Below are 12,070 nucleotides of genomic sequence, written 5' to 3'. Positions count from 1 at the left end.
ACTGGAGGGATATAGAGAATGGTGTGGAGTGTTTGTGACTAGTGTATCTGGAAGTATTTATAGGCAGGTCCTTTGGTGCTTAACTGGGCCATCCATGTTTTCTTCCCTCTTCAGTCTTTGTTTGAACGCCAGGGCCTCCCTGGCTCGGAGAAGCTTCCTGGATCCCTTCGAAAGGGCATCCCACGCACCAAGTCTGTAGGTATGGCCATGGCGGATTCTAAGGGATGGGATGGGATGGGTATATTTCATGGGTTTGGAGGAATGAGGTTGATGATGAGAATTTTGGGAGTCTGGGGATAAGGGGAATCGATGGTTAGAAAGGAATAGGAGAACTTTGGAAGGGATGGGGGGCGGTCAAAGCAGGTCATGAGATTCTCATGGGAATGGGAAATTGGGATATGGAGACCCATGGGCCGTGCCTATGATGCCATCTTACCCTGCCTTTTGAGGGTTGGAAGGTGTCTCTGGTCAGTTCTTCTCCTTTCACCAGCATTTCTCCTATAGTCCTCCCCTGACCAATCCTGTCACTAATGACCTCTCCCAGTCTGTCTATATCTGGCAAAGACCTTAGATACCATCTCTTCTAGCTCCCCACCTACCATAGTTATTTTATAGCATCCCTATCAGATAATTGTGCAGCCTCACATAAACATTTCCAGTGATGAGGGCTTCACTACCTTAGCTGGATCTGCTTGGCCCTATGAGGGGACCATCGAGGCAGAATAGTTCCAATGCTTAGACGGCCTCCTCTTCCCTCTGAATCTTCCTCTGTACTGCATTGGGTTCTGCCTTCTAACATCAAGTCAGATCTGATGCCATCATCTACTTGAAGCAGCTGACATATGATGCTCAGGATCTTCTCTGGTCCAGGCTAAATGTCCCCAGCCCCAAGAACTCAAGGCCTTCATTATCCTAGCCACCTTCTACTAGATGTGCTCATTTGTAGTGGTCAGATGTGATGTGAGGACCACCTTCTTAGGCATGGGCACACGTTCTGTGCCTGTTTCTCCATCCCTCTTCTCTCCTCTCTCTCTCTCTCTCTCTTTCTCTTTCTCTCTCTCTCTCTCTCTCTCTCTCTCTCTCTCTCTCTCTCTCTCTCTCTCTCTCTCTCTGGCTCTCTGTCTCATTTGTCTCTATCATTCTGTTTTTCTTTTTCAATGGAATCTCAGATGGTGATAGCTTTTTTTTTTTTTTTTTTGGACCATATGTCTGGGCCCATGTTTGGCCCATTGAGCTCATCCACCAAAACAGAAGATTTCTTGTTTGCAAGAAATCTTGTATTTGTATAGTTGATTCATTTTTAACCAACAACTTAAACTTTATCCCTATTATGATTGCCTCAATAATTTAACATCATTTTAATCTGTCAAGATTTGGAGACATCCTGCTATCTGCTCCCCAACTATTCCTCAATAGTTGGTGAGGTTGATGAACTTTAAATCTATGCCTTCATCCAAATGTTTGATAACAATGCTGAATTCTAGAAAACAGAATCCTCGAGATTTCTCCCAGAGACCTCTTTTCCAGTTGAATCAACCCATTCATTTAGAGATTCTTCATTGCACTGGGGTCATTCTGTCAGTTTTTAATCCATCCAGCTGCGTTGCAATCCACCTTCCTCTTGTTCAGAAAAGAAGCTTTGGATTTTGTCCAATGTATTACTGAAATCTCAGGAGGTTATGCTTAGACAAGGCTAGTTGGACGTAACCTATTCTTGAACCCGTGTTAGCTCTTGGTGTTCCCTAACAGCTGCCCTCATTGATATTTAATCAACTTCTTGGAAATCAGGGTAACCTTTGCCCTTCTTCAGTCCTATGGTAGCTCTTTTGGTTGCCACAATTTTCACAGATCACAGTGGCTTAACAAGTTTATATTCCAAACCATTCATCCCTCTTGTGTGTTATTCATCTGGTCATTAAGGGAAGCTTGATTTTTCTTTTAATGTCCCCTAAGTTAGAGTTTCACTTTCCTGTTCTATATTTTCAAGACTATACATTACTCTCCTTGATAAGAAAAAACAGACGTAGATAAGATTGAATCGTTTTGCCTTCTCTCCATTGATCATTATCATCGTTCCATCCACTTTTGAGCATCAGTACTGTCTGTGGCCAAAAAAAAAAAAAAAATCCTTTTTGTTGTCCTTAATCCATTGACAGCCAATCCTAGGTCATCCTGTCAGAGTGGTTTCAGGTCTCTGCCAGTCTTAGTTATTTACCTGCTGTTACCTGACCTTATGTCCATCTTTTCCCTTACCCTCAAGGTGCCCTAGATCAGCTCTTTTGGCTTTGTGTGTATGTTGCACCTATTCCAAGACATAGCTGGCCCTGGCTTTTCTTTGATTCAATTCAGTTCAATCCCATCAATTAAATTTAGTTATCTGCTGAGTGTAGAGTCCTGTGCTGGTGCTATGGGAGAAATACAGAAATTTGATCAAACATAGATACTGCCATCGGGGAACTTGCAAGATATTATGACCCTGTATCAGTGAATCTGAGTGAGGGTGGTCCCCCTCCAACTTTGTGCTCCCCAAGGTACAACTTTCAGTTCACCTATACTTTCTCAATCCCATACCCATTCTCATCTCTTGCTCATCTTCTTCCATATATTCTTTATAGAAGGGCTCCTCATTGTTGTCTGAAGGTCTTCCTCTTGCTTTCCTTACATGATAAACATGCTCTCCCGTCCCCTAATGTGCCATTCAGCCATTTCCTGAAACCCCTCTAATGCCATTCTTTGAACATCATTCTCCCCTCTGTCTCTTCACTGCCTTTCAGAGAAGGCCAATAGTTTTGATTTGTCAGGGAGGTTGGTATATTATGATGCACTACTATTTAACACCACAGGAAGGATACTGCCAATTAAAATGTATTTTTATTTCAGAAAGGATAGGACTGCTGAGAGCAAGACACAATTTCCCAAAGGCAGTCTAGCCTCCTGTCTTCCTTTCATTCAATTCAGGACCTCCCTTGTCCAGCTGTATTGCCTCCTCAAGATACCATGAGAGAACCTTGACCATATGATCCAAGATTACTCTGACCACCAGAAAAGTAGTTTGTAACTGGTATTTATATAGAAATGTGCTTTATCTACACGTCACCTAGCAGCCTGACAACTTATATAGAAGATGCTATGGCTTTTTTAATCTCCATTTTGTGGATGTAGGAATAAAGACTTAGAGAGATGTCACTTGCCTGTGGTGGAACAGGTGGTTCACTCAACTCTAAATTATAATAAGCTGAACAAAGACTTTCTTCATCCACTTGGTTCCCTGTGTGGATGGTCGGATCACATTCTTTTGAGTGGCTGTCTCATTTAGGAGGCCCTAGGGCATTTCTCCCCCAAATTGTACAAATAGGAGTATCTGCAAGACCCCACCATTTATAGGGAAGCCCTCTTTCATCTTGACTTGTCTGACTTGGCCTCCATTGTCCTAGCAAACAGCTGGCAAGCAGCTATCTAGCTCCTTGGTTTGTCCTTTAAATATTAATAGAAAATGGTTGAAGAAAGCTCTATTATTGAATCTTTTAAATGCATTTAACACATGCAAGGGAGACACAAAGCTCATTGTGTTCTACCAGCCAAGTCACTGCTTCTTGGTAATCAACAGAGAGCATCTTTTACACTTTTTAGTTTTGTTGACCTTGGATGAGATATTTCTTCATGCCTCAGTTTCCCCATTTGTAAAATGGGAGGTTGGACTACATGGATACTGAAGTCCCTTAGAGCTCTCTCTGTGATCCTGTGACTACCACGGACCTCAGTTTCTTCATCTGAAAAATGAGAATATTTCTTCTGTATATTTTTAATATTTGTTTTTATGCTTTGATTCTTGGTGTGAAGGGGATGCTTTGTAAATCTCAAGATGCTACTTGTTCTTCCCACCCTGGGAAGTCTAAGATGGCAATGGTTATTCCCGCGTGGTGGCTCCCTGAAGGGTTCCTTCCTGCCTGACAGACAACTCTATTGCAGCATCCCTCATCTTCTCCACGAGCCCCACTTACTGCCTTTGCTCGCTTGCCTTGGTCTTTATTATCCTCGCTCCCTCTGTTTCTCTCTTTCCCAGCCCCATCCCATCTCGTATCCTTCCCTTCTGAGACAGATCCCCCTCCCCCCCTTTCCCCTTCTCCGTGGCCCCAGTCATCCCTCTGGGGTTTGCCAGTGACGCCTCCTCTGCCATGTTCTCTCAGGGCTGCGTGATGCTTCTCCATGTTTGCGACAGCTTGATACACGCTTCCCCTAAGAAGTCTGTATCTTCCTGGCTCAGATCATCCGCCTCTCCGGCTCAGCTGCATTGGTTACCTTAGCAATGTGTCTCTTCTGGCCCCCACCTGAACTCCTGTGCTTTCTCTGCCTCTTCTCTGGAGGCCTGGGCTCTCTTTTGAGCCACTTTTCTTGAGATCCAGAGCCCCATGACTTCTGGGTAGAGAAGACAGAAAGACACTTCTTGCTCATCCTTAGACTCGGGCAGAAGGGGCTTCCAAGGTCCTCCAAGAGCTCCTGGCCTTGAGCAGGGGCTCTCTGGACGGTATTCAGGTATTCAGCCTCCACTGGATGGCCTCCAGTGAGGGTGTGCCCTGCCCCTCCTACTCAGGCTCTGCTTTAATTGTGAGGAAATGGGAGAATTTACATTTTGCTTTTGCTTTTCCACGGATCCCCCTGTTCTGATTTTCCATTTATCCGGTTGAATCTCATCTTGTTTGACTTGGCCCTACGTTCTTGCCTGCAGAGATATTTTTGGATCCTGATTGTATAACCCGATGTGTTAAGCTCTCCTTCTCAGCTTTGTGTCATCTGCCTATTTAATCAGCTTGCCATCTATGCCTTCAGCCCAGTCATTGATAAAAATGTTAAAGAAAATGGGGCTGAGAGTAGAGCCCTAGGGCACACTTTCGGAGACCTGGCTAGGTTGCCACCGAGGCACGACTTGCAGTGCCAGTTCTTGCCAGCTCTTTGTCCCGGGAGGGTCCCGGACCGGTCCTAGGCCAGCAGGACACCTGTCAGGGCTGCCCTCTGAGGAGTGGTTCCGGTTCAGAGAGTAGCTAAGCGGCCCACTTGTCGAGCTCCCTCCTTCCTCCCTCCTTCCTTCCGTAGCTGTCCTCCTGCCAATCACATCTCTCAGGTGCCTCCAAGCCTCCACTGCTCCCCCACGCCCCCCACCCCCTCTCCCTCCCCAGGCCTCACCCCGGGTCCCCGGGCCTGACTGCCGGTCCCTCCATAGGGGAAGATGAGAAGCTGGCCTCTCTCCTGGAGGGGAAGTTCCCGAGGAGTTCGTCTATGCAGGATGCTGTCCGTGAGGGCCATGGGATCCCGCCCCCGCCCCAGACCGCCCCGCCCCCCCCACCCTCCCCTTACTACTTCGACACAGGACCACCTCCCTCCTTTTCACCGCCACCCCCGCCAGGCCGTGCCTACGACACCGTGAGATCCAGCTTCAAGCCGGGGCTGGAGGCCCGGCTGGGAGGGGCGGGACCCCCTGGGCTCTATGCCCCCGGCCTGGGCGCTCATGGGCCTCTCCCTTACCCTGAGCGCCAGAAGCGGGCTCGGTCCATGATCATCTTGCAGGACTCACCCCACGAACCAGCTATGGCCGAGAGCAGCCGGCCGCCCCCCGCGGCCACGCCCCCCGAGCGACTGAGGCGGAAGGCCCGAGTGCCCGGCAGTCAGGACAGCCCTTACGCCAACCTAGGCGCCTTCAGTGCCAGTCTCTTCGCCCCATCCAAGCCCCAGCGCCGGAAGAGCCCCCTGGTGAAGCAGCTGCAGGTGGAGGAAGCGCAAGACCGGGCCGCCCTGGCCGTGGGAGGCAGCGGCAGCAGTTTCCCCCGGGAGCCCTCGCCCACGCGCCGGGGGCACCGGCTCGGCGGGCTCGATTACCCCCCCGGGGAACCACCCGGCCTCCCGTTCGGTGGTGCCGGACCCGGCAAGGAACGAGACCGGCGGCTGGATGAGAGGCGCCGTTCCACCGTCTTCCTCTCCGTGGGGGCCATCGAGGGCAGCTCCCCCACCGCGGAGATGCCGTCCCTGCAGCCTTCGCGATCCATCGACGAGCGCCTCCTGGGCAGCGGTCGCGACCTGCTCCTACCCTCTCCCGTCTCCGCTCTCAAGCCATTGGTCAGCAGCCCTAGCCCCTCCCCCGTGGGCTCCACCTTCATCCACCCACTCACCGGCAAGCCCCTGGACCCCAGCTCACCCCTAGCCCTCGCCTTGGCTGCCCGGGAGCGGGCCCTGGCTTCCCAGGTGCCCTCGAGATCCCCGACTCCCGTTCACAGTCCCGACACGGACCGGCCGGCCCCTCTCTTTGTGGATATCCAGAGCAGAGAGCCAGAGCGCAGCAGCCTAGCTTCCCCCACCCCTGCCTTTTCCCCCCGGGGCCCCGCGTGGGGCCCCATCCCCGCCCGCCGAGAGGTTGAGAAGTCCCCACGGGAGGAGAGGAAGACACCCGATGACAAGAAGTCCATGATCCTCAGCGTGCTGGACACATCGCTCCAGCGGCCCGCCGGCCTCATCGTGGTCCACGCCACGGGCAACGGGCAGGGCCCCGGGGAGCTGGAGACCGAGGAGAGTACACCCGACGCCCCGGAGCTGAGCCAGGCCCCTCCTCCGGCCGCCGCCACCGCGGCCGCACCTGGGGCCCTGCCCAGCCCCCGGGCCCAGCCCCCCAGCAGCAGCCCCCCCGCCGCCGAAACGGTGCTGGGCCAGGGCAGCTCGGAGGAAGAGCCAGACGTGGTGTTCGCCGTGACCCTGCCCCCAGCCCAACTGTCGTCCAGCGACGAGGAGACCAGGGAAGAGCTGGCCAGGATCGGGCTGGTGCCGCCCCCGGACGAGTTTGCCAACGGCCTCCTGGTGACCACGCCCCCCCCGGGCCCCGGGCCGGCCCCTTCCCCCATGGCCTCGCCCAGCCCAGCCTCAGGGAAGCCCAGCAGTGACGCGCCCCCCGCCCCGGAGTCAGCCGCGGATTCTGGTGTGGAGGAGGTGGACACGCGCAGCTCCAGCGACCCTCATCTGGAGACCACGAGCACCATCTCCACCGTGTCCAGCATGTCCACGTTGAGCTCCGAGAGCGGCGAGCCCACGGACACGCACACCTCCTTCGCTGACGGACACACTTTTGTACTCGAGAAGCCGCCTGTGCCTCCGAAACCGAAACTCAAGTCCCCGCTCGGGAAGGGGCCCGTGACCTTCAGGGACCCCCTGCTCAAGCAGTCCTCGGACAGCGAGCTCATCGCCGCCGCCTCCGCCGGGCTGGCCTCCGGAGCTGGGCCTGCCCGCCCTCGCTACCTCTTCCAGAGAAGGTCTAAGCTGTGGGGGGACCCGGTGGAGAGCCGGGGGCTCCCAGGCCCCGAAGACGACAAACCGACTGTGATCACCGAGCTGAGCTCCCGACTGCAGCAGCTCAACAAAGACACCCGTTCCCTAGGGGAGGAGCCTGTGGGAGGCCTGGGGGGCCTGCTTGACCCCCTCAAGAAATCGCCTGCTGTGGCTGCGCGGTGAGTGCGGTGGGGGTGGGGAAGGGGGTGGGGCGGGGCGGGGCAGCGGGAGGTGGGCACGTCCAGGGCATGTGGATGCTACTTACCCTCTCTCCTCCCTCTCAACCATGCCTTTATGTCCATTCCTCTGTCCTCCGGTGCATCCTCTGTCCATCTAGTCCAAATGAGAAAGGGCTTTCCCGGCCCCAGCCTGAGGAGGAGAAATCACCAGCCTGTCCCTGAGCCTCGGAGCTCCAGGTAGACAGAATGGTTAGGGTCCTCAGTTCCCTTTTGCCCACCCCTCTCACCCTCGAGATGTCTCCCCAACCTGCCCTCTCCCTGTTTCCCCGTGGCTGGCTGGCGCCCGTTACCAATCTCACGGGGAGTGTTTTGTCAGCGGGTCACTGTCCAGGGTCCTGCTTGGAATTTGCCTTACTCCAGGTCCACTCCCATCCCTCTTGTGTGACTCCAGTTTTATTATCTCCAAGCCTGTCAGTGTTTCAGCTCCCATGGCCCCTCTTCCTCCACAGACTTAGGTAATAGTTGTAGCTTTCTGAATGGTTCTGGCCCCCCTGGGGATGCTGCTGCCATCAAGAACCGTGGGAACCCTTCAGAATGGTTCTTTGGGTGGCTCAGAGGGAATTAGACAGGGTTGGTTTAGCCTCAGAGGGTGAGAGAGCCAGTGTGGTGCAGTGTAAAGGCTGGGCTCGGACTCAGTTATGACCTGGACATGAGCACTGTTAGTAACTGTGTGATCCCTCTCTGACCCTGTTTCATTATCTGTAACATGGACATTTTGGTGTTCGAACTACGTAGCTCACAGGGTTGTTGTGAATAAAATGCTTTGCTAACTTGGAAATCAGATAGAAATGGGAGCCCGGTGTCCTCTACGGATGGCAGGGAGGCAGCTTTCTACTCACAGTAAGGCTTTCCCAAAGGGCAGGGGGCTGTCTTGGTAGGAGTGAACTGCTGGCTACTGGAGTTCTTTTTAGCAATGGCTGGGTGATCACTTGTCAGGGCTACTATAGAGGGATCAAAGGCTTGAGGCCCGGGTGGAGAAGGAAGTTGGACTAAATGACCTCAGAGGTCCCTTCAAACTCTCCATTTGTTTGATTCTGTAAAAAATCTGGAAGCAGCGTTGGACAGATGTCAGTGGAAATGTGACTTGGGGCTTATGTACGTAAGATCTGTCTGCCCTCAGCCCTGTCCTCATGTCTGGCCCCTTCACACAGCCTAATTGTGGGTGTGGTGGGAAGGGCCCTGTTCAGAAACTCCAATTCTATTCTTATTTGGAAGAAAAACTCTGTAGTCTAAGGTTTTAGGCACACATCTGCCAAAGATAATTTTTTAAATCAAATTAGTGTAAGCATCTTTGCTTAGAGAGAGAAAATCTGAAGAGACAGAAATTCATACTCCCTTTGAAAAGCTTTCCACCCAAGCCATCCTTGAGTTACAATTTAGAGCGTTCAAGAACAAAGACACTTCCTATTATCAAGATCAAAAAGAGGGGCAAGGTCTAGGTAACAATTTTGATTCATCAAAGTGACTGTCCCTACTTCTGGATGTACCTCAAGGAATTATTTCCCTAAAACCACTGAATTTTTGACCACTTTGATCATACTCCTTCCCAGGAGTCTTTCTTCAGCCTGGTCAAAGGTGAAAAAAAAAAAAAACCCAAACTTCTATTAATCTAATTCATCAAATATGTACTTTCTTTTTTCTTGTCTGATCATGACCCTAATTAATTTCAGTGGAGTCCTTTCTGGGCTGCTTAAGTCTCTTGAGTAGCTTGGATAGCAGTGATGCAAAAGGTTTCAATTAGGATTGATGGTTAAAGAAAGACCGATAAGGACGTGAGACTATGTAGTAGTAATATTTTATAATTCGTAGCCTAGAGAGAGAATTGTGTAGGGTGGAATTAGCCTGCAGCCCTCCCTTAGAACTGAACCTTCCTCAGATAATGGGATCCAAGGTTTCAGAGCATCTCATTATGTCTTTTCTTTACTGGGTGAATGTTCAGGACCTTGTGCCCAAAGAAATCAGGTGGCATGCAGCCTTTGGCCTTCACCACCCTTTGTGGTTAGTACCCACCTGTGGTCTCGACACAACTGGTGATGCTCGTAATACTTCTGGGTACAAAACTTTGCACTGGTTTGAATGTTCAGTGAAGATCCCTGAACATCCTGGACTCTTCATAGACCTTGGAGCCATGATTGTGATCATGGGCTGCCTGCCTCTGTCCCTCTCTGGAGGGACATTTCCTTGCATATCCATGACTCAAGTCTTGTTCACTCTGTGATCTCAGAATCAGCTTCCAAATCTGGAGTCAGGATCAGAGATTGCTAATGGAAAAGGCCATCTTGTACCATTCAGATATTTTTTAGATGTCAATAAACTGAGGCACAAGCAATCTCACAATAAATTTGCCTATTGTTTTTATAAAACCACTGCCTTCCTATTTACTAGAACTTTCCCTCAGGCCATGTTGTTTTTGCACAGTCACTCTGCTAACACTAACTCTGTCCTCCATCAGCCAGATTCCACTGTGTACTGTATCACGAATCCTTAGGGGTTGACTCCCAAACATGTCTAGTGTAACTAATTAATTACTAGAGTCACTACATTTTTAATAAGGGGAAGGAGAGAGCAAATGGATTATAGACCAGCCTTCGTCTTGCCTCGCTTCTCAGCCCTAACAGCTGTTCCCCTTTATGATCAGAAATAAGCAGATGCTCAGGTGTGCCTTACAGATGTACCTGTCTAGAGGGAGGGTGGAACAAACCCCAATTACTTAGGAATAGAGAAGCTTGCCAACAGAGAGGAATCGAGCCAAATCTGCCTGCATCCTGGTCATCATTTCTCCAAATGGACAAATGGCTCCTTCACCCCAAACCTGGGCTTTTCCCAGCTGCTAGTCCTGGAATACTACGTGTCAAAGATTGTTCCTTTGGTGGATCTTGGTCCCAATTCCCCCACCCCCTTCCAAACCAGCTCCAAGATGCAGGGCCTTAACTGCTGGACTATCATTCTTCTCTAGAGCCTGTCCACATCCAGTCATGTTCCTGTGAAGAGCAAAAGCAGCCTCTCCCGTCCTGGAGGTCTGACACTTGAGATTTTCTTCTTAAATACAAATGCCAGATCCCATGAGTTCTTGGCTAACCTGTAGAGCAGAGATGACCTGAATCAGAAGGAGCTGTCTGTCTTGATTTGGGTTCTCTGCCTTGTACAGATTCCCAGGATCTCACAAGTATTCAGAGGCAATGGCTAGAATGTGTCCCCAAACCCCTTCATTACATTTTGATAACGTGTGAGATTTTTTGAAAAATAGCACACGTTTAATTTCTATCAGCACTAAGAGTATTGTCTCCCTCTCTCTTGTGTGTGTCCCTATTCATTCCTCTTTTTCCCTATCTGTCCCCAATATCCATCCATCCATTATTTTGTTTCTCTCTTCCCTTTCTCATTCCTAGATAGCCACCTGTTATTTCCATTCATTCCATCTGGCCATTCCTCTGTTTACATCTGTCCATCCTTCTTGGGCTGCTGTTGAGCTTGTTCTCAAGTCTCTTATGCTCTGAGTCAGATGGGATGAAGGCTTCCATGCTGTGGCCCTTAGAAGGGGGGGATTTATGGGGTTTTGCTAGAGACTTGGGATATTAGAGGCTAAGGAAAGGGAGGGCTGGGTTGGGGACCAAGGTCTGTAGGAAGAGACGACAGTTGGCTGTGTATCTTCCTAAGAATTCAGAGATGGCTTGATCCTGTAACCTTCCACCAATATGCTAGACTGAAGGAAGTATAAGGAGACCTAACTTCTGCTTTTGGGGGCTCCATTACTAACATTCCTGCATTTGGGCAAATCCAATTTTATGGAATAGATTTGCAGTAGTAGTGAAAGGGCAAGGGAATACTACTGCTCTGTGTTGTGAAGCTTTCTTTGTATCTTTAGGGAACCCCCATTGTCCCGAGTGGGGGAAGCAAAAGCATACTCCTGGGCCCAGAAGCCAAATAAAACAACTTCAATCCCAAGAACAGAACCTCTTCTCATGTCTTTGTCCCTTCCCTGGGTGTCCCTAAGCCTGCCCCACCCTGGTCACCATCCTACGTGCTCCTCCAAGGGATTTTAGCACTGTCCCTATGAAATTCAGCAATGGATCTCCCAGTCTTAAGGGTGTGTTGGGGTCCTAAGTCATGATGACAACTCTTCCTTCTTTTCACCAACACAGTTCTCAGTCTCTGCTCCCCTTCCCCCACCTCTCCAGCAACTCAGAGGGTTCTCTCCCTTCTACATGGCTCTGAAATCCTGCCACACTGGATTGGAAGCTTTGAGCTCATCTTCCCTGGAACCTAAGAATGAGGGAGCTTCTATCTGGTCCCAGGGGAGCTTTTCCTTGAATTAAGCTATCAGCCATAATCTCTGCAAATGGGATACTAGGAGGTGTTGTCTCCTACACCTTGTACTGTTGAAACTTCTGCTGCTGCTAGAGACTCTTCCCTCCTGCTTCCTTCCCAAATAAGTCTTTCTTTCATTCCTTCTCCTGTGGCTTTAACTTTCAGGCGGGCTATGGCCCTGGGATCCCACAGGCCCTGACTTCATTTAGTTAGAAGGA

The 12,070-nt window shown here is 50.6% G+C and overlaps 1 protein-coding gene across 5 annotated transcripts in view; it reads left to right on the top strand.

Annotated features, from left to right (window-relative positions):
- Nucleotides 1–12,070, top strand: part of SHANK3 (SH3 and multiple ankyrin repeat domains 3) — a 69,928-nt gene that overhangs the window by 44,563 nt on the left and 13,295 nt on the right. For 4 of the 5 annotated variants that reach the window (XM_051962515.1, XM_051962514.1, XM_051962513.1 and 1 more), the window contains 2 exons: nt 115–199; nt 5,219–7,484. In XM_051962515.1, coding sequence (XP_051818475.1) covers nt 115–199; nt 5,219–7,484 — 2,351 coding nt within the window. Of the gene's footprint in view, nt 1–114; nt 200–5,218; nt 7,485–7,642; nt 8,659–12,070 lie in introns of those variants that run through there. The other variant, XM_051962516.1, reaches the window with a different exon arrangement.

This window comes from Antechinus flavipes, chromosome 5 (assembly GCF_016432865.1).
Source record: "Antechinus flavipes isolate AdamAnt ecotype Samford, QLD, Australia chromosome 5, AdamAnt_v2, whole genome shotgun sequence".
NCBI classification, from domain to species: domain Eukaryota; kingdom Metazoa; phylum Chordata; class Mammalia; order Dasyuromorphia; family Dasyuridae; genus Antechinus; species Antechinus flavipes.
The sequence above is the reverse complement of the archived record's forward strand: the minus strand, read 5'-3'. Positions and strand labels throughout refer to the sequence as shown.